This window comes from Uranotaenia lowii, chromosome 2, assembly GCF_029784155.1.
Source record: "Uranotaenia lowii strain MFRU-FL chromosome 2, ASM2978415v1, whole genome shotgun sequence".
NCBI classification, from domain to species: Eukaryota; Metazoa; Arthropoda; class Insecta; order Diptera; family Culicidae; genus Uranotaenia; species Uranotaenia lowii.
Genome location: NC_073692.1, coordinates 157,826,432 through 157,851,560, shown reverse-complemented (window position 1 = coordinate 157,851,560; position 25,129 = coordinate 157,826,432). Strand labels below are relative to the sequence as shown.

General features: G+C 33.5%; 2 protein-coding genes across 7 annotated transcripts in view; one reads left to right on the top strand and one right to left on the bottom strand.

Moving 5' to 3' along the window:
• Positions 1–25,129, bottom strand: part of LOC129749980 (dual 3',5'-cyclic-AMP and -GMP phosphodiesterase 11) — a 427,967-nt gene that overhangs the window by 301,604 nt on the left and 101,234 nt on the right. The window lies entirely within an intron of this gene.
• Positions 1,840–10,408, top strand: LOC129741998 (uncharacterized). Its single transcript, XM_055733842.1, has 2 exons — positions 1,840–1,918; positions 9,582–10,408. Exons 1-2 carry the CDS (start codon positions 1,840–1,842, stop codon positions 10,406–10,408), a joined length of 906 nt encoding a protein of 301 aa, XP_055589817.1.

The window sequence follows — 25,129 nt, the reverse complement described above, 5'->3', positions numbered from 1 at the left end:
GCAACGACTCCAGCAGTATTTCCAACTATAGCTCCGTAACGTCCGTAACGTAATCATCAATTTGCTTGAAAATTTCAGCCCCGTCGTGGAAGTTGGCAATTGTTTGCAAAGGAACAAATCTTCTTCGAAACATTAAGAACCTTGATAGCAAACAAATACCATCAGAATATCTAGTCCTGCTACATCTGTGGATTCATCAAGCTGCATGTCGAATTTTGAAGTTCTCAATCGAGAAACTAAAACGCTTTCAACATCTTCAGTCATGTCACAAATTCCCCGAGAAACCTTATTGTCAGACATGGGAATCGAATTTACCAATTCCACTGTTTTATCATCAACTATGATACGGACGACTTCTTGAATACAAGGTTTGATTGACTTTTCAGCGAAGTATGCGCTTCTTCAGCTTTTCGAATCGGTAGCTCACGGTGCAAGAACAACCTTTTCATTGAGTGTTCTGCACGCTCTGTCCTCAAAACAACGTTGTTCAATGAAAACAGTGAATTTTGACAATCCACCATTCTTTGCCAACAGGGATTTAAATAGCCGCCATTAGAAACAAAACTTATTGTTCGTACTATATGCCCTGTGAATATTTTTGTCTCATGCTTTGATAAAAATGAAACGATAAAAATTATCAGAATTTTTCAAAGTTGGTTTATGATTTTCGTTGCGTACGTCGCGGAGCACTTTCAAAAGCTTCGCGGATCACCAAGTGCTCCGCGGAGCACGATCTGAAAACCCCTGGTCTAGAAGTTCGTTTTCTTCCAAAAGAGTGGTTAGTCGACGGTTCACCATGCGTTCTATTTTTTTAGAAGGGCAACAAGTAAGGCTTATGGGTCGACAATCCACAATTCTAAAAAAAATATAAAGTAAAGTTTTAGGCTTATTTTCAAGGTTTGGATAGTTATCGTGATTTTGAAGATAAAAAGTAAATTTTAATCATAAACAAATGCTGAGAAAACACGTGTTCCTAATTACCCCGCATCTTGAAAAGTATGGGGTAAATATGAACACTTCTTTTTGCGTGGGTGGAAATTTTTTTCAACATGAAATCATATCACACCCCATGGAGCATCAATTACCAAACGTAAAACTTTCAAAAACAACATTTTATCTCCATTCACATTGACGAGGAAGTCTATTGGAATGACACGTATCAGAACGATTTTCGTTTCTTAGAGACATAAATTTTGTTAATAACTGTAACTACAAAACTTAAACAGTTAGGTTTGCAAATTATAACTGTAACTTATCAATAAAATGACAGACTATCACATTAAATCAGTTTTGAGACCCTATTTTGACCCTATTGGCGCTAACGGCGTTTGTTCGGAATTACCCCTTGTTCACAATTACCCCATTTAGCCCTTAATGTTTTGCTGATAGATGCCTTAATTCCTTACGAGAAAAGTTGAAAAATTGCAAGAAAAGCTCCTAAAAAATTTTTTTTTCGTTTTTCATCAAATTTACGCAATAGAGAAAACTAAGAAGATCCACAAATGTTTGAAAACTCATAAAAGTGTAAATAGAAAAACTGGCATTTTCAGAAATGTTGAACAATGTTTGTTTAGTGAAATACTGATGGTGGCGAATCTTGTCCCGACTGCGCATTTTATACCCAGTTCCCCTAAACAGTATTCGTTCGCATTCGCATTCGCAGGAGCAGTCGCCTAAAACTTCGGCTGGCGCTACGCAACAACTCTCCGTTTTATGAAATTACAGTCGGTCGGAATTGCAACATCTTCTCATTTGAGATTGTGGTAAAATTCCTGACTTATAATTCTAGTAGAAGCTAGGTCCCCCATTTCGTTGCCTCAGATTATAGAATCTCTTAAAATGGAAAACCAGCCCCCACAGCATGTGGAGGGTGCCCTGGCCGAACCCTGTGGACTGTGTGAGGAAGAGGGTAAGGAATGTTAGTCAACGTTTACTTTACAGATTGATGCAGAGATCTCTACGACCCATCCATAAACGTGAGGAGGTTTTGGATCATTGTTAGTAAAGTTGGGGAAGGTTAACCCTAGGAGATGCTAGGCCAGCATTGCGGGTGATGATTTCGTCCTACACCTCCTATCAAGGCCGTGCGAACGGGGGGGGTTTTAGGGGTTTAACCCCCCCCCCCCCATGAGGATTTTTTTAAGTAAAATTTTTATCGAAGTAACGAAAAATTACTTGATTTTAAAATGTATTTGAAAATAAGTGTTAACAAGCAAGTCAGAATTTTTTCTCGCCTCCGGCGGAATTTAGTCTTCAATCACCCTTGGCTTGAGACATTTCGATGTACGATACTTTGGTTCAAAATTGCAATTCAATTAATCTTTTGTATAGGAACTCGAAACTTGACATACAAAAACCCTACCTCGTCTTCAGAATTGGTTTTTATTAAGAAGTGTAACTAAATAGGCACAGAGTTTGAAACGAACCATTTTTTTTATTTGAAAAATTGTTTATTTCATTACAAATGTTAAGCTGATATGAAGTATTCTTCAAGAAATCAATTTCGACTACATTTTATTACGTGTTTTTTGTTTTTCTGAATGCTCAACACAACACATAATTTACACAAGGCCACTAACTATACATTTTTCTGAGGTGCAATGAATTTAATATGCAATATTTCTATCAGCTTTTGTTATTAAAATGACTTTTTTTTTTAAGTCAAAAGGATTTGAGAAATTTCTGCATTGTTTATACAAAAACTCAAATCAAAAATATATCATTCAAAAATAAAAGTTTTAAATGAATTATCAACTTTCCTCAAGAATTCAAGTAATTTCGAGTTCCGCGAAAAAGGTTAGAGAAGTTTTATGTTTTTTTTACTTTTTTTTCATTTATCAAATTTTAAGATGTTTTAAACTAAACTGAATTTTAGATATTTTTAATCAAACATGTAATATTTTTGCAGGTTTCAACAAATGTGTTAAATGAACCAAGTTTTTTTTACACTTTCTTACTGTTATGTCAAAAGTATTTGTCATGATATTTATCCATTTTTTTATTTGTTGAATTTTACATTTTTTAGATCGTGCATCATTTTCATCATAATAATATCCCTTGATTGGATGAAGATGGATGGATAAACAAAATCAGAATCAGATTTTTTCGTATTTGTAGGTTTGGTAGTTATTAATATTTGATTTTACTTAAAACTGATACATTTTGAAACTGATACATTTTGAAACTCAAAGTGTTCAACCAAATTTGATAAAAGATTCGATTTCAGAACGCTAAAATCTACAAATCAATCATTTAAAAAATAAGCACCAAAATGCTGCTGACTTGAGTCATCAATTAAATTATGTAAATTCTTATGGTGAAACGTGTTTATTAAACAAACCTCCTGAAATGTTTTTAAAAACTTATCTTTTTCATTTTCATATTTTGTAAAAATTTTCTAATAAATTTACCGAGTTTTAAAGTACAGTTTTGTTTCCAATTCTTTCATAAACTTGTCGAATTTATTTGTCGAAATATTTGAATTTTAGAAATAATTTTAACAAATTTGTTTTTTTTTCAATTCAGAATTTTTGTGTACTTGGCACATAAGCCCTGAAATCTTAATTTTTAATAAGAAAATCAAAGTTTCAATCTTCTGTTCTTTCCAGGACCCAATATTTCAATCGAAAGTGACAAAATACTTAGAGTTTGTAATTTTAAACTCCAAAACATGTGATTGAAAATTAAAAAAACTTTTCATTAATTTTCTTTAGATAAAATCGTCTTTTATGAATCGATCATGATTTTTAAATTAATCTTTAAAAGTTTGAAACATGATTTTAAGTAGATAGCAACCTTAAACTTAATTTTAATCCGAAATGTCAACTAACTTAATTGTTCTTCCAATATTTGTTGTCTTATTTTACAATTTTTATCAATTTTCTTTCATTGATCATTCACGAAATTACCCATTTCCCAACATTTCCTTGTAAGTTTAATTGAACATGTTTTTTGATCTTCAAAAATTAAAACAATTCAAACCGTTTATTCTTCTATAAATACGTTTTTTCTCTGATTTCTTTCTGGTACTTTTCAAACAATAATAAATATATCTATGTTTTTTATCAAATTAAATTAATTAAATTGAATAAATTCTCCAAAGTTCAAATAGTTTTTCAGTTATCGAAAATTCACATTTTTAAATATTTTTTGTTCAAATTCAAAATACTACAGTGGAATTTTTCAATCACTTTTCAGTTGAAAATGAAGAAAACGTTTTAATTAAGATGAATAAAAATTAACAATTATTATCATTTTCCTAAAAACTGATCATGGTTAGTTTTTTTTATCTGATTGGACATATATCTTGAAATTCATATTTCTTTTAAGCTCTGTGTTTTTGAAACGTTTATTTTAAATGAGCTTAGAAATTCTTTTGAAACAAATTTCTAGTTTAGAATAAAGAACATCATTTTGAAAAAAAATATCAATGATTTACCGAAAATTTTAAACTTACATTGTGATATGATTTTGTTTTTTTCATCAGTCCAATTTATTTTTAGTTTGTGTCGTAATCATGAGTGAAAAACGGTTTTAGAAATTCCTTTCCTTTTTTTATTCTTTATTTTTGGTATTGCTATTATTTTACCTAAATTTGAAATTCGAAAACCCCGCCCACGGACGGGTCCTGCGCACGGGCCTGCCTCCTATGCTCCTAAAGTTTCCTACTGAAACTCCTAATATCAACAGTGAGGCTTGCCAAAAATTTCAGAAAATATTCCTAATAAGTATATCAATATTTGAAATACGAAAAAATATTATTTGAAATAAGAATATTTGAAATAAGATTCTACCAACAATTACTCAATTCTACCATACCTAGTTAAACGTGTTTACTGAAATTTATTTCAGATTTTAATAAGTTCCACAGACCAGTTTGCAACAGTTTTGAATTTATGAAAAATCATGTGGAATTACGAAAATTAAATGTTATCTGTAAGTGGTTCCTATAAGACTCTTAAATTTTCGAAACAATCAAATTTCAATGATTTTCATCTAATGCTTTATCGATTCAGGTTGCTTTCATTTGCTTCATAATGTATTTAATTTATTAGCCTCTAGTAGAGAGTAACAACTGTTTCGAAAACATATAAAGTGTATCTAACTTATGGCCTCTTGTGAACTATGAACTTTTAAAATTCAAGTTACCTATTCGTTGCATAAGAAGAATTCTAGCAGATGATATTGACTATACGAATATATATTTATATACGATGGAAATCTATATATATAAAAATGAATTTCTGTCTGTCTTTCTGTCTGTCTGTCTGTCTGTCTGTCTGTTCCCTATACACTCGGAAACTACTGAACTGATTTGCGTGAAACTTGACAGGTGAGGTTATTGGAGGCCGGGAAAGGTTCCTATTATGGTTTGAGACCCCTCCCTGTCTCAATAAGGGAGGGAGGGGCCTCCCAAACAAAAGACAATTTTTTGCATAACTCGAGCGAATGGTATCAAAATTGGCATGGGGTGGTATTTGGGTACGAAGAATATTCCTATGAATATTAGGTACCCCTCCCTCCTCTCAGTGGGGTGATAGGAAGGGGGAAGGGGGGTTACCTTACAATTTTTCATATAACTCAAAAACTAATCAAGATATTGGAACCAAATTTGGCACGGGAAGGTATTGGGTTACGAAAAATATTTCAATGATTATTTGAGACCCATCCCTCTTTCCAGTAGGGAGAAATAAAGGAGGGAGGGGCCTCTTTTATAATTTTTTACACAACTCAAAAACTAATTAAGCAAATGGAACCAAATTTGGCATGGGCGGGTATTTGTTCTATTGATTGTTTGAGAACCCTTCCTTCTTCCAGTGGGGAGAAAGGAAATAGGAAGGGGAGTTTCATACAATTTTTACATCAAAACTCAAAAATGCACAGCAAATGGAACTAAATTTGGCATGGAACGATATTTGGGTACGAGAAATGCTTCTATGAATATTTGGTATACCTCACTCCTTCAAAAAGGTGGATGAAAAGGGGGAAGAAAGGTCTCCCTTACAATTTTCAGTATAACTGGAGAGTTGATCGAGCAAATTGAACCATATTTGGCATATGAGGGTATTTGGATTCGAGAAATGTTTCTATCATAAATTAAAGCACCACCTTTTTTTCAGCGGAATGATATTAAGAGGGAAAGGGGAGCTTCCATATATTTTTTTTTTTGCATAACTCGAGAATTTATCGAGCAAATGATACCAAATTTGGCATCAAAAAGTATTTGAGTACGAAAAATATTTTTTCTATGTGAATCAATTCCTCCCTCGCAGTAGAATGATAGAATTGGGAATATAGGAAGGGAAGAGGAGGCTTACATTTAACTTTTTTTTACAAAATCCGAGAAATGGGCAAAACTTAACATGGAAATTCATTCTGGTATGATCCTATGATTATCTGACATACCATCCTCCTTTCAGTGAGTAGGTACATAGGAGGAGGGAGGTGAGCCCAATACAATAGTGTTAGCATAAGTTCTCAAATTATGCTAACGAAGCAAAAAAATGGAAACAAATATGGTATGGAAAGGTTCTTGGTTAGGAGATATCTTTCTACGATTGTTATAGATCCTTTCGCTTTACAGTGTAGATATGGGAAGAAAGGAGGAGGGTCCATATACATTTTGTTGTAAAGCTTAAAAACTTATCAACCAATGGAACTATATTTGATATAAGAGAATTTTGGGAACGAAAAAATTAGGTATGATTATTAAAAATCACGACCTCCATTCAGCAGGGAGTGAAGGTAAGGACAGGAGAGGGGCTCTTTTATCAGTTATTCAGTATAAATCCAGAACATATCAAGAAAAAACAACCATATTTTATAAGTTAGATTGTTTGCGTACGATTAATTTGAGACCGTCCAGACAGCTAGAAATTATCAGATCTTTTACACAAATTTATAGAGCAAGATTTAGAATATTCGTTTAAGTTATCTTTGTGATGCAATTCGAAACTCCAACTGCAGCTCTCATTTTATAGTGGTTGCTTATAAATTATGTTATAATTTGATTTATAGTTATGCCAATAAAACAATAAAAATTTGAATAATTTTTGAAAATATCATTTGATTTTGAAAGGTGTAGCAAAGCACACCGGGTCAGCTAGTGATAAACTAAAATTGAAGAGATTTGAAGAATAGGTGATTCTGTTTGAAAGTGTTAGAGTAGAATATTTTCATACAAATAATTATTACTTCTACAAAATTCAAGGTAAAAATGAAAATATCAAAAAGAACTACGACTTTTAAAAAATTATATTTAGGTAAATACGTTATTTCAAAGTAAAACGAATAGAATCGGATCGAGATTTGAATCATCCTAATAATTTCATGATACTAGCTTTTACAGTACAATATACGACAGGAGGAAAAATATGTGCCATTCACGCACTTATAAAAGGCATCGTAGGGAAACATATTCAAGCATTTAAAATATATTAAATAGGAAAAAAAAGAAAACTACAGAAAACTAAACCGATGATTGGAACTTGCTCACCGAGATTTAACTGCTACTCCATAAGCATACGTTGGACACGAAAACATGAGAATTCAGCATTATTTGTTCTGGCTATCCATATAGTGAAATCAAAACCACAAGTAAATTATCTCACACACTTAAAACAAACTTTACTTGATAAATTTTCACCATTCCCGATTGGCGTTTCTACACGCTCAATTCACTTCTTCAAACAAAAAACATCGAATAAACTTAACGGCTCACACCAACACTTATAAATACACACGAGAGAATCAAATACAACCGAAAGAATTCTACACTTTACTCTCTTTACAACAACTGTAATCTTACTAATTTAAATTTCAACTATTTCGGAAACTTTAAAGGAATCCTTTGGTTTTGGTAAATCCCACTTAATTCTGTACAATCAGAATGCACAATGCATCAAAGAGGGAAAAAAACATCACACACGGATAGGTACGGTCCTACACTGCACACAGCACAAGACGAACGAAAAAACGCGTCCTCACCCGACGAATGCTAAACTCCCACACCCCCAGTTCCCCTAAACAGTATTGTAACGATTTAATCACTAGACATTTCTGCCAAAAATCAAAGAACAGTTAATAACTAAAAGTTGATTAGAAATATCCATTTGATCTGAAAAAAATCTTAAACAGAAAATTTTGTATAGAAGTTCGATTTTAAAACTATGTTTCATATTCCAGATTCAAATTTACACCCTTATTCTGGTTGAAAACTTAAACACAAAAATACAATGCAACTTCATAATTTTCATCAAAAACTGGGAACTAAATTCAGATTGATTATTCAACGTGTTTTGAAGTTCAATTTTTAATTCAAATTTACTAGATTAAATGTTAAAACTAAACCAAAATAAAGCTATTCGATAATAGAAATAAGTCAAAACTTCCAATTCTGCTTCGAACTTCATATTTGCAGCGTGAATTTTATAAATTTCTCAAAAATTCAGCCTTTTAAATTGCTGGGAATTCGCCTTTTAAATTGTTGGGAATTCGCTTGATAATTACATGCTGATTTGAATAAATGTGTAAGTTTAGTCTCCTCAAAGTTCTTTATTTTCTTGTGCAATTTAAACGTTTAAGAACTTAAATTAAATTTCTGTGTTAAAGTTAGTTTTGAAACACGATTTAGCTTTGAATAATTATATAAAAAAATATTACCAAAATGTTATAAAAAAAACTGAGAAGTTTTGCTCATAAAAACTCAACTTGATGGTATCTCTTTGAATGAGTGTAATGCTGGTATGTGGCTACAGAAAAACTAAATAGAGAAACCCAATATAAGTGAAATAATTTTTAGTTCGTTCGTACTGCAAGTTTCCGCTTGTGGGACAAACCGCACTAGGCCTACAATTGTGTGGTGGTTGCTACCACTGCAAGGTAGTAGGCCCGTTAGGAACAAAACGATGAAATGTGATGGAAAGTTTTTCAAATTCAAATTACCCTTCCGCTCATTTTCAACATATTTCACCTTATTCTAATTTTCTATCCGTCTATATTCTTTTAATTCTTAAATATTCTTTCTCAAGGAATATAAAATTTCCCCGATATAGCCGATAAAATAATTTCATAATTTTTAGAATCATTTGTCAAAATTGTCTTTAAATTGACAATTATGAAAAATAATTCATAAAAAAAAATTTCAACGAATTTTATTTAAAAAGTTGAGTTTAATAAGTTCCATAGAATGCTTCGAAGAATAACAGAGCTACCATTACTTTGCAAAATTTCCAAGGAACTCAATCGGTGTTCATTTGTCCAAAACTCATTTTGCGGAAGGCCCAGGGGCGCAAAACACAATTTGTTTGGATACATTTTATGCAACAACCATACATCGCCGCAAAAAATCAACCATAACTACGGCATCGATAAACAAAAGCCGTGAGTGTTTACGCTTAACGAAGCTAAACCGGACACGTTCAACTGCGAGCTTTAAACTTTTCACCCACGTACTGGAAAAGAATTCGGAGACCTTAAATAAAGAGTTTCATTCGGAGTTGTACATTATTCTCAATCGGGTCAGCCGGCTTTAAGTATGAAGGTGCTTTGTGCAGGACTTGTTTTGATCTTTTTACATGCAGCTTCGGCTGTTACTTTTCCGTTTTACTCGTACGTGAAGAGCTTTCGAACTGGGTTGCGAGAATGTGCCAAGTATTACGAAGTGTCAGACTGTGATCTGAACCGGTACATTCAGGATTCGTTCCCGGAAACGGATGTGGTGAAGAAGTTAGTCCGTTGTGCTTTGGTCAATTTGGCTGCCTGGGACGATGCTAGTGGAGTGCTCGATAACGTTATCCGGAACTACTTCCATCCAGTGCCAGAAGATACCTGCTACCACAATCGGACTCAAGACTGTATCTCGAAGGCTTTAGGCAGCTGCAACTCCCTGGATCAATTCAGCAAAGCTTACTTAAGCTTTCAGTGCTATTTCAATCAATACGGAAATCTGCTGACAGATGAGGATCGCTTCATACCCTACGCGCCATATGAAGTCCAAGAGCTGGCCGTCAATTCTCTGGTCATCGCTGATCTTTCTCAGTGCGTGCTCAAGCAACACGCTTTAGGAAATATTATCGATGAACCACATTTCCCAAGCTTGCTTCTGGCACATTACCTGCATTCAGTTTACTACACCAGTAGGGATGGAATCCAGTTGGAAATCCTTTACGATCAGTACGGAAACAAGGAGTTGCTGACACCGGAAACGCATCAATGTGTCGAGGCTGCTCAAGCTGCTCCCGGAGGAAGTCATCATAGCGATAAGCTGTACAGGATATTCTCTCGTTGTTTGCAGCACATTGTGCCCACTTTGCAGGAACTTCAAGACGGAGCTGCTTCGCTGATTGTTGACGATCAGGACTGTGGCTGTGACGTTTGCACGCAGACGCCGTTCTATAATCGAGTGTGAGGAGGAGTTGGGGTCCTACCAGGTCCTTAGCTATTTTATTTGTAATCAGAAATAAATATTTATACAAACATTATTTATTTTTATTTTTTCAAATTCTTCCCAAAAAGCTTAGACAAAAAAAAATTACAATGAGATTTAGAGTGTCAGTTAATAGCCACTAGTTGTTCATAACATTAGGAAACAGCATTTTTGGTGCCTAATGATTCTGAAAGATTTTATCGTATACTGAGTAAAAATCATTTGTGAAAATTTCAAAATTGATTGAGTCAAAACGATCATTGAAAATTGATGAACCAACAAACCCACTTGAAAAATGACTAATTAAGAAATAATCTATTATCAATTATCTTCTAATTTATCAAAGAATCAGTTTTTGTCTAGATATTCTAGTTTCGAAAAAAAACAACGATTAAAAGACTAAATTCTACAATTTTGAGAAATTTCTAAAGATAACACTACAGCTTTTTGACCCAAATGACTTCTGAGGTTAAAGGGTCTTAAATAAATATCATCATCAACTACAGTTTTATCTGACCTCTCTGAAGAAGGTGATTGTTAATTTGATGTCAATTTAAAAACTTTGTTGAAGGCTGCAGAATGATTAGATTTTTACTTTAGAAATTATTTAAGAATCAGTTTGGGTTTTTTTTACATTCGTCGAATTCCTAGTGTTTTGCCGAATATGGAAAAAATTGATTAAAGAATATTTTCAAAGCTTTCTTTTCATTAGCCAAAAAAACTCGCGATCTTCGGGAAAGTTGATTAAAAAGTGTATTCTTTAAAGTTTTCTTCAAAACAAAATTTGACAGACAAAACTTTTATTGCAGATTTGGAATCAGCACTCCGAAATTAGCCAAAATGAACTCTTATACTCTTTCAATTTCCGAAAAATGTGAGTTTTGTTGCCTTGTGTAATCACAAGTGAGTTATTTCCTGTTTCATAACAGATCTGTACAAATTTTATAGAACTAGGAACCATGTAACGTAACTCAAATTTAATTCTCAAACAATTTTCAACCGAAATATGTTTTTACGTTTAAAAAAAAAATTTCAAAAAAAAGCTTAGGAAATAGGCTGCACATCAGCTTCTAAATGCTTAAAAAAATTCGCTTTGTGCATTAGAATGAGGTTGCCAGATTGCCCGGTATAATATAAAATTTGGGAATAATCCGGTCTGGCCTGGTTGCCCGGATTTCATTGAAAAAAGCCTGAATTTTGCCCAGATATATTCAAAAATTTCATTCATTTGTTTGTGAATATATCAGAAACCGTATAAGCTACTGAAAAGACCCATGCCACAGTGGTCCAGAAATGAAATTTAGCGGGAAACAATTATTTGCGCTCTTGCCTTAGGTTTAAGACATTTGATGTCCAAGACAAAGTTGTACAACATCACAAAGCGCTACTTTTGAATGAAACATTTTTAGGGTGGTTCATAAAACTCCTTAGATACGAAAATTATTTTTTTACTGTAAGGAGATAGTGCTGTATTATGTTCAGCAATTATGTAGAACAACATAATTGATGAAACTTTGTAGAAGACTTTGAATGTCTGTCTATTAACGTTTAGGTTTTATGATGATTTTTCGTGTACAAGTTAGGGTGGTCCTACAAAAACAAGTTTTTTTGTTATAACTTTGTTGGGTATCAACTTATCAAAATCATGTGTTGGGCAAGTATTTAGCAAATCATTATGCGCATCTTTTGTAGCAAACAGATTTCTAATATCTGCTTTTGATTTGCAGTTATCATGAATTTTGTGTTCAAAAATGGCCGTTTTGTATGAGCCATAACTTCAAATGGAGCAAACCAAAAAATTCAAACTTTAATTCGTTTGAAAGAACATGTTAAAATCTACATTATATCAAAAAAATGGAGAGGTGTTTTTTGTTTAAAGCTTTTTATTTACATTTGAACTTGACCGAAATTGCCATTTTTCATATAGCAAAATATATCACTTTTGCTCTGCGACATGGAATTCTTCTTTGCTTTCGCACCCTTAGTCAATAATTCTAAATTTTTTACCACTACAAAAGCAGAGTTTCCTATTCATAACCTTTTGTAAAAATTTTGAAAGACTAACATAGCCTGAGGGGCACTAATGAAAAAAAATGAGGATTCTTGATTATTAATGTATAGAACCATAAACTGAAAACAATGAATTACTAACTACCCAACAAGAAAGTCTTGAATTGTATTTTTCTTTGAAGGAGTTATTATTCACTTATGTCTTTTTGACTGTGAAAGCCAGTTTTGGTTTCTCCGGTGATCATTTTGATCAAACCCAAGTAAACCACACAGTTTTCAGTTCAAGAGATTCGATTATTCGTGATGAACGTTCAAAGAAAAAGAAAATAAGTGTTTTTTTTTGTTTTCTATGAATTTTTTATTGATTTCTCAAATAAACTTTTTTCCATTTTTTCGTTTCTGTTAACTATAATGATGATATAAATGTTACGATTTGTACAGTTATTCCTCACGCAGCCAAAAGTAGTCAAAAATAATATAGAAAGGTTATATGAAAAAAGGCAAATTCGGTCAAGTTCAAATGTAAATAAAAAGCTTTAAACAAAAAACCGCCGAATATTTTCGCAGCATTTACAATGCAAACGATTTGGTTGCAGAATTAGAATCGCAAGTCACGGCAGAGGTGATGCCAGAATTGAGCGTATCGACAACGGAAGTTCGGCAGAAAATTTCTCAGCTCGATGAATCCAAAGGAAGTGGGCCTGATGGTATTCCAAATTCATTTCTTAAAAAGTGCGTGGGCGCTATTGAAAAGCCTCTACAATTGCTCTTCTCAGCTTCCATTCGTGATGGTTTGTTTAGCAAACTATGGAAGATCTCACACATTTTGCCGATTCACAAGAATGGTTCAAAATTGCCTGCTGAAAACTATCGAGGGGTAGCAATTCTTTCTGCCATACCAAAAATGTTCGAGAGCATAATTTACGACCAGATGTATCCATGGCTAGAAAGAAAAATGGCAGATGTTCAGCATGGATTTTTAAAAAAGCGATTTACTGTGACGAATTTAGCAGAATTTGTTTCCCAAACTTCTCAATGGATGACGCAGGGTTCGCAAGTTGATGTCATATATACAGACATGTCTAAAGCTTTTGACGTTATCAATATTAAAGCTCTTCTGTCTTGTGCTGCGCAAAAATGGAATCACCGGTGTTAGTCTAAAATGGATACGTTCGTACCTGATGGAAAGAGTTCAGTTTGTAAAACTTGGGAACGCAAGATCCAGCGTATTCCTGGTCAACAGCGGCGTACCTCAAGGGAGTCACTTGGGACCCCTACTTTTTATAACTGTAATGAACGAGTTCCCAGAAGTGCTGCATGACGTGTTTGTGCTGATCTACACGGATGATTTGAAAATGTTCCTTCCTGTTCGGTATCCCAAGGATTGTATGGTTCTACAGAATGCGCTTAACAAATTTTCTGAGTGTTGCAGTCATTTTGGTTTGAAAATCAATGCCTCGAAATGCAGCGCACTGTGGTCCGAAAGGGCTAAAAGTGGAACTTTTGTCATAGTGCCTCTGTTTTTCATTTTATCTCTTAAGTGTCTTCAGAACATTTGCTTCTTCAAACATGCTTCATAATTTGAAATTATCAAAAGTTAGTCAAAGCCTACTATAAAAAAATTGAAAATTCTAACTCTTTTAGTTCAATACATAGAGCATTACTTCATAAAAGACATACACCGTCTTAGCCGATTTAGGCTTTACAGACTGAATAAATGACATGGACAACTTAAGATTAACATTAAACACCCAGTACCGAGATGGGAATCGAACCCATGCCATCAGTGGACCAGCGATTACCGACTTAGCACGCTAACAACTCGACCACCAAGACGTACAAACCGTACGTACAATACTACAAAGTTGTAGAATACAAGAAAATATGATACTTTGTTCAGTACACTAAAACTCTATCTCTTTTCAGAGCAGAGTTATAAAGGTTTTATTTTAAAAGTTATTTAAAAGTTAGTTTTTTAAACTTAACTATAGTTAGATGAGGATTTACATGAATAAAATGTTCTAAACATTTGTTGAGACATTCAAATCCCACGTTTTGCACAAGATTGCAACATTCTACGACGTTTCCAAGCCAACTTATTGCATTTTTAAGTTTTATTTTTACTCAACTTCACGAGCGTTTATTGCAAAAACGTGCAAGTGGATTTTCAAAACTAATAAACGAAATTGAAGCTTGAACTTAGTGCAACAAATTGGTGTTGGCGCCATTTGTCTCCACGCGCTCATATTCGAACACAACAAGCATATATTTGATATGTTCTACTTGTTTCCATACAAAAAATGGAAAAATTGATTTCCAGGCTACACAGATGCTACGCAAAACGAAGGCAGAAGGCAGTTAAAAATAATTTTTGTATGGAAACACGCAAAACACATCAAAAGTATGCTTGTTGTGTTCAAATATAAGCGCGTGGAGACAAATGGTGCCAACACCAATTTGTTGCACTAAGTTCAAGCTTCAATTTCGTTTATTAGTTTTGAAAATCCACTTGCACGTTTTTGCAATAAACGCTCGTGAAGTTGAGTAAAAATAAAACTTACAAATGCTATAAGTTGGCTTGGAAACGTCGTAGAATGTTGCAATCTTGTGCAAAACGTGGGATTTGAATGTCTCAACAAATGTTTAGAACATTTTATTCATGTAAATCCTCATCTAACTATAGTTAAGTTTAAAAAACTAACTTTTTAATAACTTTTAAAATAAAACCTTTATAACTCTGCTCTGAAAAGAGATAGAGTTTTAGTGTATTGAACAAAGTTTCATATTTTCTTGTATTCTACAACTTTGTAGTATAAAGTAATGCTCTATGTATTGAACTAAAAGAGTTAGAATTTTCAATTTTTTTATAGTAGGCTTTGACTAACTTTTGATAATTTCAAATTATGAAGCGTGTTTGAAGAAGCAAATGTTCTGAAGACACTTAAGAGATAAAATGAAAAACAGAGGCGCTACGAAAAAAGTTCCACTTTTAGCCTTTTCGGACCACTGTGCAGCGTGATCACCTTTTCAAGGAAGATGAGCAACATAGTGCACGATTATTGTCTTGAAAACAACTGTTCCGTAACAAGAAAATTCTCAGTGAAAGATCTAGGCGTAGAGTTGGATGCAAAACTTAGTTTTTCGAAACATATCGAACAAGTCGTTGCCAAAGCCAATTCCATGTACGGTATGGTTAGCAGGATTTGTCACGAGTTGGACAATCCTTATACTATCGTCTCGATTTATGTTGGACTTATCCGAACCACTATCGAATATGCCAGTATTGTGTGGCAGCCATACTACAATGTTCATAAGAATAGAATCGAAAGAGTTCAAAAACGATTTCTAAGGTACGCCTTGAGAAACCTTGGCTGGCAAGAAGATATGCCAGAATATCGAGCTTTGTGTATGCTGGTTGGCTTGAAATCACTAGAAAATCGCAGAAAATCAATCGACATGTTGTTTTTAAAGGATTTGACCTGTGGAACATATTTTTCACCGTATTTAATGTCACAGATTTCTCCTAACGAAGGACGTAGCAGTCTACGCAGCATACGACCGTTCCAGCTCCCTAACCGAATTCAAAAATATGCTTGCAATGAACCAATATACAGAATGATGGCGCTCTACAATGCACATGTTAACGTTATAAAACTGAATATGTCCAGAGAACAAATCAAAAATAGACTTAAGTTAGTTTTTCCGTAAATATATTGTAAACACCATTAAAGATAAAAGGCTGAAGCCTAGGATCTATCAATAGTAAAATAAATAAATAAAAAAAAAACTAAACCACCTCTCCAATTTTTTGATATAATGTAGATTTTAACATGTTCTTTCAAACGAATTAAAGTTTGAATTTTTTGGTTTGCTCCATTTGAAGTTATGGCTCATACAAAACGGCCATTTTTGAACACAAAATTCATGATAACTGCAAATCAAAAGCAGATATTAGAAATCTGTTTGCTACAAAAGATGCGCATAATGATTTGCTAAATACTTGCCCAACACATGATTTTGATAAGTTGATACCCAACAAAGTTATAACAAAAAAACTTGTTTTTGTAGGACCACCCTAACTTGTACACGAAAAATCATCATAAAACCTAAACGTTAATAGATAGACATTCAAAGTCTTCTACAAAGTTTCATCAATTATGTTGTTCTACATAATTGCTGAACATAATACAGCACTATCTCCTTACAGTAAAAAAATAATTTTCGTATCTAAGGAGTTTTATGAACCACCCTAAAAATGTTTCATTCAAAAGTAGCGCTTTGTGATGTGGTACAACTTTGTCTTGGACACCAAATGTCTTAAACCTAAGGCAAGAGCGCAAATAATTGTTTCCCGCTAAATTTCATTTCTGGATCACTGTGCCATGTTTTAAAGATTAAGTAATTGTTTATCAAATAAATTCATAAATTTTGTGAACGGTATTGCCAGACCCAATTTTTATGAATTTTAAAACTTAAAATGTGATTATCTCATAATGCCCCCCCTTTTTTGCATTTTTATGGTTCCAAAAAGCTTAGCGTCGAATTTTACATAAGAATCCAGATGACAAACGACGTCAATATTCTCTCTAAATGAAACAAATTGGAATAAGAATTTACATGAGAATACAAAATGTTCGTGAATAGATGTTAAAAATAATTTATTGCGACACGAAAAACCAAGAGGGAAAAACAAGACGGATGAAGCAAAGCCATCGATACGGATACGTTTTCATAAGGCCAAACGGAGAAATTTCTCGAAGTTTTCATCTTAAAAGTTATTTATTTCCGGAACGGCACATTATTAGGTGAATCACTCATTCACCTAAAAAAGCGCCGTTCCGGAAATATATAACTTTTAAGATGAAAACTTCGAGAAATTTCTCCGTTTGGCCTTATGAAAAATTTTACGCTTAAATGTCGGCGCCAAAAAAATCTAAAAAAAAAGTCTGGCAACACATTCCACAAATTTTACCAATGGCATTCGGTTCACCATAACTTAATCTTCAAAATCAGGGTATTACCTTATATGGTCAATCAAGCTAAGCTAAGCTAAGCTAAAATCAGGGTCTTACCTTATATCTTCTACGTTTTTTTTAAATATCACAAAAGAAAATTGCTGTTTTTGGGAAAAATGCAATAAATGTTAAGAATAAGGGGGCTCCCATATGGGGGAATTGGGTCCAATTAATCAAAAACATTGAATTTTTCTTATTAAAATTACAATAATTCATCCTACTGATTTAGGGCCAAATCGAAGAGCATCGCTGCCTTTTCATGGTCATTTGGTATGGAATGACACATATCTATAAATACCTATATTTTTTTTTTGTTTTCAAAACCATGACCACAATAAAAAAAATATTAAAGGCGTGAATTTCAATCAAATAACCGTGGTTTCAGCTAAAGTAGAAAAATTTTGAAAAAAAATATTGAAACGTTAACGTAATTTTCTTTATATGAAGCCCATAGAATCAAAGGGGTATGACTGCAAAAATTATCAATTTGAGTTAATAATCCCAAACTGTATTTCACAATTTTTTCAAATGTTCGGATTTTTTCTAAACGTATTTTAACATTCTAAATAAAGTAAAAAAAAAAATCCAAAAACATATGGAAAACGCAAATAGCTTAAACGCGTGTTTTCTAGAAATAAGCTTTAATGCACTTTCATATACCCGTTTGACTTCAAGGCAAGGTCACCGATCAAAATTCAATGTTTTTAAGAAAAAAAAACCTGACTCTCTGTGATTCACCCAAAAGTTCTGTGATGATTTTCTGTTGATGACATTTCCTTTAATTTCATTGAAACTGCATTATAAATTGGGTCTTTTAACCATTTAAGTTGGATAAAATTAATTAAAGTTACATGTAAATTCAAAATAAAAAATAAAAAAATAAAAAAAAACCTAAATTGAAATTTCGCATAAAAAATATAATTTTAGAAATCAATTCAAAATTCCAAACATTTGTGAAATCTGTGAATTTTTAAAAATTCTGTGTTCTGCGACACAGATTCTGTGATGAAAATTTGCACAAAATTGTGTGAAATTACAGATTTTTTGTGATATTAGCAACCTTGCTCCAAGTGTCTCTTTTGGCAATATTGGATTTCCAAAACCAGGATGACGGGGCTTTTGATGGCTTTTGAAAGTTATCTATTTTTCGGACTTTTTGTCTATCTATAATTTTCCATTCTTTTCAAAACCTTTAGTCAATTTGCACCCTGATTTTGAGTACAGTAACATTACATTATTTTTAAATTTTCAGTTTCCCAGTTTCCCAGTTTTAAAATACATAAATCAAGTTGTTTATCAGGTTTTTGACCAAAAATGTAGCCATTTTTATAAAATTTAAACGTAAATTTTCAGTAATTGAATTTAGAAATTGAAATAAAAGTTCAGATAACAGGGATGTTTGTTTTGATTTCTACAGAAAATTGAAATATTTGCAGAATGATATAAAAAAGGATAAGCATATAGTTCTAGTTATCATAACCTCAACTTTATCTTGCGAAATCTTGTCAAAAATTGTTACCTTCTTCTTAGCCTTTTACACCAACTTTGCTTTTTATAAGGGGAAATCTTTCTAGTTAACATGGTTTTGATATGATGCCATATAATAGTTTTACTTCACGCATACTTAATTTTACTTTTGAGCTCTGGCTTGTGAATTGTGTAAATTTTGATAAATTTGAAGAATTCGAATTGAGTAACTGATGTATAAACCAAAACATAAATTTAAGTTAGGATTCATTATTCGAATTTTTATTTTAATTTCTGATGCCAAGCTGCGGAGACACACATCAAGTTTGATGTTAATGGCTACTGATTGGTATTTTAATTTTTCCTCTGCAATTCTGAGAACAGATTCCGCTGTATCTTTTTTGAATAATGCATTGTAAAATTTTATTCCGAGTCCTAACCTAAAACATGAATTAGGCTTTTTTGTTGGATAACTTTTATTTTTTTTTTTAATACGTTTTAAGAACCTGAGTGTTTAGTGTGGGACTCTGAATTTTTCTGTTAATCTTAAATCTGATAATAAATTTCCTGTGCGAATTTAAAAATGTATAGGTATTTCTATTCGAACTTGACATATAATATCCAAATATCAAAAACATTTTTAAAGTGAAATTGCTATTTAAATTCTGCGCGATTCGAATGAACTCGACAATTCACCCTAAATCCGCACACAGCACTGCGTTCCATCCATCGTCGCCTTGATCAGTCCGATCAGCTTCCCGGAAAAGCCGTTCTCGTCCATGATTTTCCATAGCTCGTTACGGTCGATCGTGTCGTGAAATGAGTACTAAAATCATTTTTAGACTTGGTATTTTCCTTAACAATAACTTTGAATTAGTCAAAAAACATAATCGCAACTCATTTTTTTTTTTGTTTCCCGCAATTTATATATTCGAGAATGGTTATAATGAAAACGTGTACCTACTGAATATTGCGATTTTTGATAAAGGTACCGTGAACTCAATTCAAAATAGCCAGAAACCAGTAAAGTACCGTTAAAAAAACCTCATTGTTTAAATGATTAAAAAACAACATTTGTTTAAAAGACCTTTGAAAATTTTGAAGAATATTGGTTCATTTACAGGTGAGTAAGAACTTAATGAATGCGTAATTCATATCAATCTTTTTCCAACTATTTACATTTCATCTTTATTTGTTCAAACGATTTCATACGACTTTATGGTCCTACTCTTCAAAATTGTTCCCCCATTTAAAATATGTTTGCAAAATGGCTGCTCATGCATTTCAAGTTTCGAATCAGTACAAACTTTTTTTTTGTAAAAAAAAAATTAGCTCCTGATGAAGTATCGAACATTATAGTTTTCGAGACGTGAATTAAGTAAAAAAAAGTATCAGATTTCAACGTATGAATCTTAATTCTTTTCACTTATTTATTATAACCGTACGGTCGCCACGACGATTACGGCTCTCTTTTATACTAACACAACACAAGTGAAGTGAATACTTGGCTCAAAAAAATTGTATGAGTTAAATGCCTTAATAAAATTTATAAAAATAACTCATCTCTTCATCCACATTTTAGGTTATTTTTTAAGAGTTTAGTGAAAGTGCACTCTGGTACAAAATATAAAATTCTTTTATCAATTACTGTCGTGAAAGTTTTTTTTTACCAAAACCTAACGTATTCAAGCTTCACAGTAATCAGAAGATAACTAACTTCAATGATTTTTGTTTTGATATAGAACAAAATTCTTGAGCTTAATTATACATAGTTCATGTTCGAGATATTTTTCTACGACGTTTCGTTCATTTAAAACAAAAACAATACTTTTGAACAGGAACTGGAACAGCTCAGAGCTCTGGATTGTATGCGCTGGGCTAAAAAATCCCGAATTTTCGGAATTTCTTAAATTTTCCTCGCATTCATCTCATGAAATTGAAATTCCGATTTTTTTCTTTCTATTCCCGAATGGTTTCCCATTCTGAAATAAACGAATGCGGGTTAAAAAATTCAGAAACATTCTTTCATCATGATGAAATTAATGAACTTTAGGTTTCATTAGTTTTCTATCTATAAAGAATTTTCCTGGTTTTGAGTCAAAATTCCAGGTTTTTTCTCAGTTTTCCTGGTGGTATTTGCATTTTCCGGTTTAACCGGTTTTCCCGGTTCGCTCCCGACCCTTCAATAACGAAACATTTTTGCAACAAAACTATTTCTAATACTTAGAAATAAAAATTCATACTTCTTCTAGTGAAGTAGTTAGATGGCTCTGTGTTTCTGAATATAGAAATTCAAGAGCTTTGAATAACGTAAACAGATTTTTTTCCAAACTATATTATTAGAACAGATTATTTAAAAACAAGAGAGATAAAACGAGTTTAGTCTGTTGACTGAGTCGGATAAGTGTGAAATTACATTTTCAAAATGAAAAAAAAAATGGGCAATTAAAAATGTTTTCTTCAAAAACCGCTGCCGCCGACTGTAGCCTAGAGGATAGTGTTTAAGTCTTCTAAGCCAGAAGTCATGAGATCGAGTCTCAGTCACGGCATACTTAGTACTTTTTCTGTGGGCTGGTGGTGTTAGCATTAGTAAGATGCTAGCGCTTAGAATTTAGATATCATCAAAGAAACATGAAGTTTCACTGAGTGTGATCGTTTCTAAAACCGATTACAGAATTCTGATTCTTTTCAAATGCCCTTCACCCTTCTTTATTGTTAAACTCAAGGGAATTGATTTCTCTTGAAACATTTTACAAAATTCAGTGAAAATGACTGAGCTACTTATAAGCTCGCTTAAATTTTATTCACCAATCAGTTCACAGCCAATTTGCTCTCTGTCACAAACAAGTCTCTTAATCGGATCTCCAGCCATATCCTGATCCACCAGGAACAAATTGCTTGTCATTTCTCAAAGCTACCAAAGTCCCTCTGGGAGCCGATCAGATAAAATCATTTCATAAATTCCTACTTGAAAATTAGCTGTCCCAAGCCAGGGTATTGTCGATTTCAACTTATTAAACAGCAGCAGCAACAACAGCAACGTCAAACGCTTGCCATATCACGATTGACTTCTGACTAATCGCGCCGTTGGCAGTCAACTGAACGAATGAACGAATGAATGGCGATGGCGCTCAGAAATTTACGGCTCAATGATAATCACGTTGGGATTTAATTTAAATTGATCACATTAAACCGTAATCAGACGCGCGGAATGGGAAACGCGAAGCTGCCGTTCATAAAGATGATTAAAGTGTTTATGTAAACAGTGACTGGAAGGCAGGTGACTGATGTTTATAATCATGGGTACAAATATGCATAACATTTCTTCGGTTTTAAAACAGTAGGGAAGAATTGTTTTCATTATTTGAAAAATCGTTTTTCTAGAGTAGATGAGCCAGTCCTTGATTTAAGGAGATTCATGAAAAAAAAAACAATGTCCATTGACCGAAAAACCTACTGCCAGACATATAGTCGATAGAAGATTCCTCCAAGTCACATATTTTCAATTGATCGAGCAGCGCCTTTATTTTTTGTTTTTGCAAAAAACAATGACCTGAATATAAACGACTCTCGATCAAATTGTATCGTCTCCTTCATTGAGTTGCTTTCCGATTCTAATGGAATGGCAGAAAGTAAGGCGTGTCGTTAGCGTTTGAATGGTTGAAAACAAACCTTCAATCCCGAGTTTTTTTTTAAATAAAGTTTCATTTGTTTCAGTTTAGAAAATTTTATTAAAATTAAGCTTAAAATTTTTTTTTCAGTTCAAGGCTGTTCTTCTATTAAGAATATTTTTTTTATTTAAATCACGATTTTTAACAGCCTGTAAATAAATTTCTTTTTATCCAGTGAAAATTTTGGCTCGTTTCTTTTTTAAAAAAAAAAACTGTAACAAAATCGATGAACCATCGTGGTAAATATGAAGAATTTTAATTGTTAATATGAGTACTAACTGAATGCAATCGTGATCGCTCAATTTAAATTGCGTACCCAAAAACACACATACACCGCTTTTCATTTAATCATTCCTCATTCATTGCGGGTTTGTGCCGGTTTTGACAGGGACGATATGTTCGGTTGTTATTATTACTGAATCGAACTAAATGATTGGTCCGAGGACGGATCCGAAATACATTTTTATTACATTGTGTTTGTTTTTTTTTCGGTTGCCCAGTTTTCGGAATTGAAAATAAAAATTCAATTTTGGTATTCGAATTGCCGCGGTCACAACGCAGCGGGGTAAGACGTCCTCAATGCGGTCAAGACCAGTCTTTCAGGGATAATGATGGTAATTTTTGAGCTCGTGGAATGCGTTAGGAGCCAAATAATCGATAACCATTGGCATTTTTGGGGGTTTTCAATGGCATGCAAATGATTCGAAACGTGAAATGATAGGATATTTTATTGCCGTTAGATTCGAACTTCACACGAAAAATGCAATGCCATCGTGTTATTTAAAAAATTTAAAACAGGAGCTAAACCACATTGCAAAAGTTTATTAACTAGATCGCGGCTCCGAAAACAAATAGATTCCTTTTATTATCGTGTCAAACAAATCGAATTCCTAGCTCATTTTTTTTTTCAGATTAAATTTAAGTTGATGAAGCCTAATCCAACCATCAAATTGGGAGATCCAATACTCATGGGAAACACGGAATTAAAGTAGACGCGGAAAGAAGATGTTCTACCAACTGAAGTATGCCTAAGTTGACGATTTATAAAATATTATATTCGAAGTATAAAGCAGCGCACTTTTATTCCCAGAGTAAAACTCAAAACATATGTACATACATTTTATGACTTTATTTGTTTATTTATTGGGTTTATATCAACGGATCACGTATTGATCCTAATGATTACACTTAAAAGTAACATTAATATAAAATAACAAAAAAGTATAAACTACAGACTACACAGTTCTTAACATCGCTAGAATTCTTCTTTTAAACGTATTCCTGGAGGTATCAAAGTCGAAGAGCTCTGAAAAACGGTTGAATATCCTTGTAATACCGATCAGGGCACTATTGGCTCCATAGTTGTTCTGGCGAAGAGGAATGTGAAGCTGAAGGTTCCGATTTCTTAGTCCTGGAGGTCGTACGCACAGGTTGATAGTTTCCAGCAGCATGGGGCAGTCTATATTCGAAGTCAGAAGATCGGAGACAAATAACGCTCGAATGGTAGCTCGCCGGGCTTGGAGCGTGTCCAAAGATATGAGGTAGCAACGATTCTCGTATCGTGGAAGGCGGAACGGATCTTGCCAATTCAAGCGTCTCAAAGCGTAACGTATAAAGCGTCTTTGGATGGCCTCGATTCGATCAGCACCATTCTGATAATAGGGACTCCATACAGCAGATGCATACTCCAAAGTTGAGCGGACAAGGCTACAATAGAGACTTTTCAGGCAGTAAATGTCTTTGAAGTCTTTAGTCACGCGAAAGATAAATCCCAAACTTCTCGATGCTTTGTCGACTACATAATTAGTGTGCGACTTAAAGTCCAACTGTTGGTCAAGAATTACACCTAAATCATTTTCTTGTTTTGCTCGAGCAATTATCTGGTTTCCAAGGAAATAATCAGCAGTTACAGGAAGCCGTTTACGGGAAAAGGTGATGACCGAGCATTTTTTGCGGTTTAATGGCAGGCAGTTGTCATCGCACCATTTGGCAAAATTGTCAAACTGTCGCTGTAAAAGTACAGTATCTCCAGAACATTTTATAGTGTAGAAAAGCTTCAGATCATCTGCATAGGCGAGTTTTGGACCGTCAAGTAGTAAAAGCACGTCATTGAAGTAAATCAGGAACACTACTGGGCCTAGATGGCTGCCTTGAGGCACGCCTGATGTGGCAGAGAATTGTTTGGAACATGAGTCACCAGATCTTACAGAGAATTTGCGTCCAATGAGGTAACTGCGAAACCAATCTAATAAGGACCCGCAAATTCCCAGCCTTTCCAGCTTCGCAATAGCTATTTCGTGGTTCACTTTGTCAAAAGCGGCCGACAAATCAGTATAAATTGCGTCGACTTGAGAACCGGCAGCAAAACTGTTTTGCACGAATGATGTGAATGTCAATAAGTTCGTAGTCGTAGAGCGCTTGGGCATAAATCCATGTTGATCATTACAAATATATTGCTTGCAAAACGAGAAAATTGGATCGAAGATAACGAGTTCGAACAATTTAGCTACAGCACACAAAGCCGATATTCCTCTGTAGTT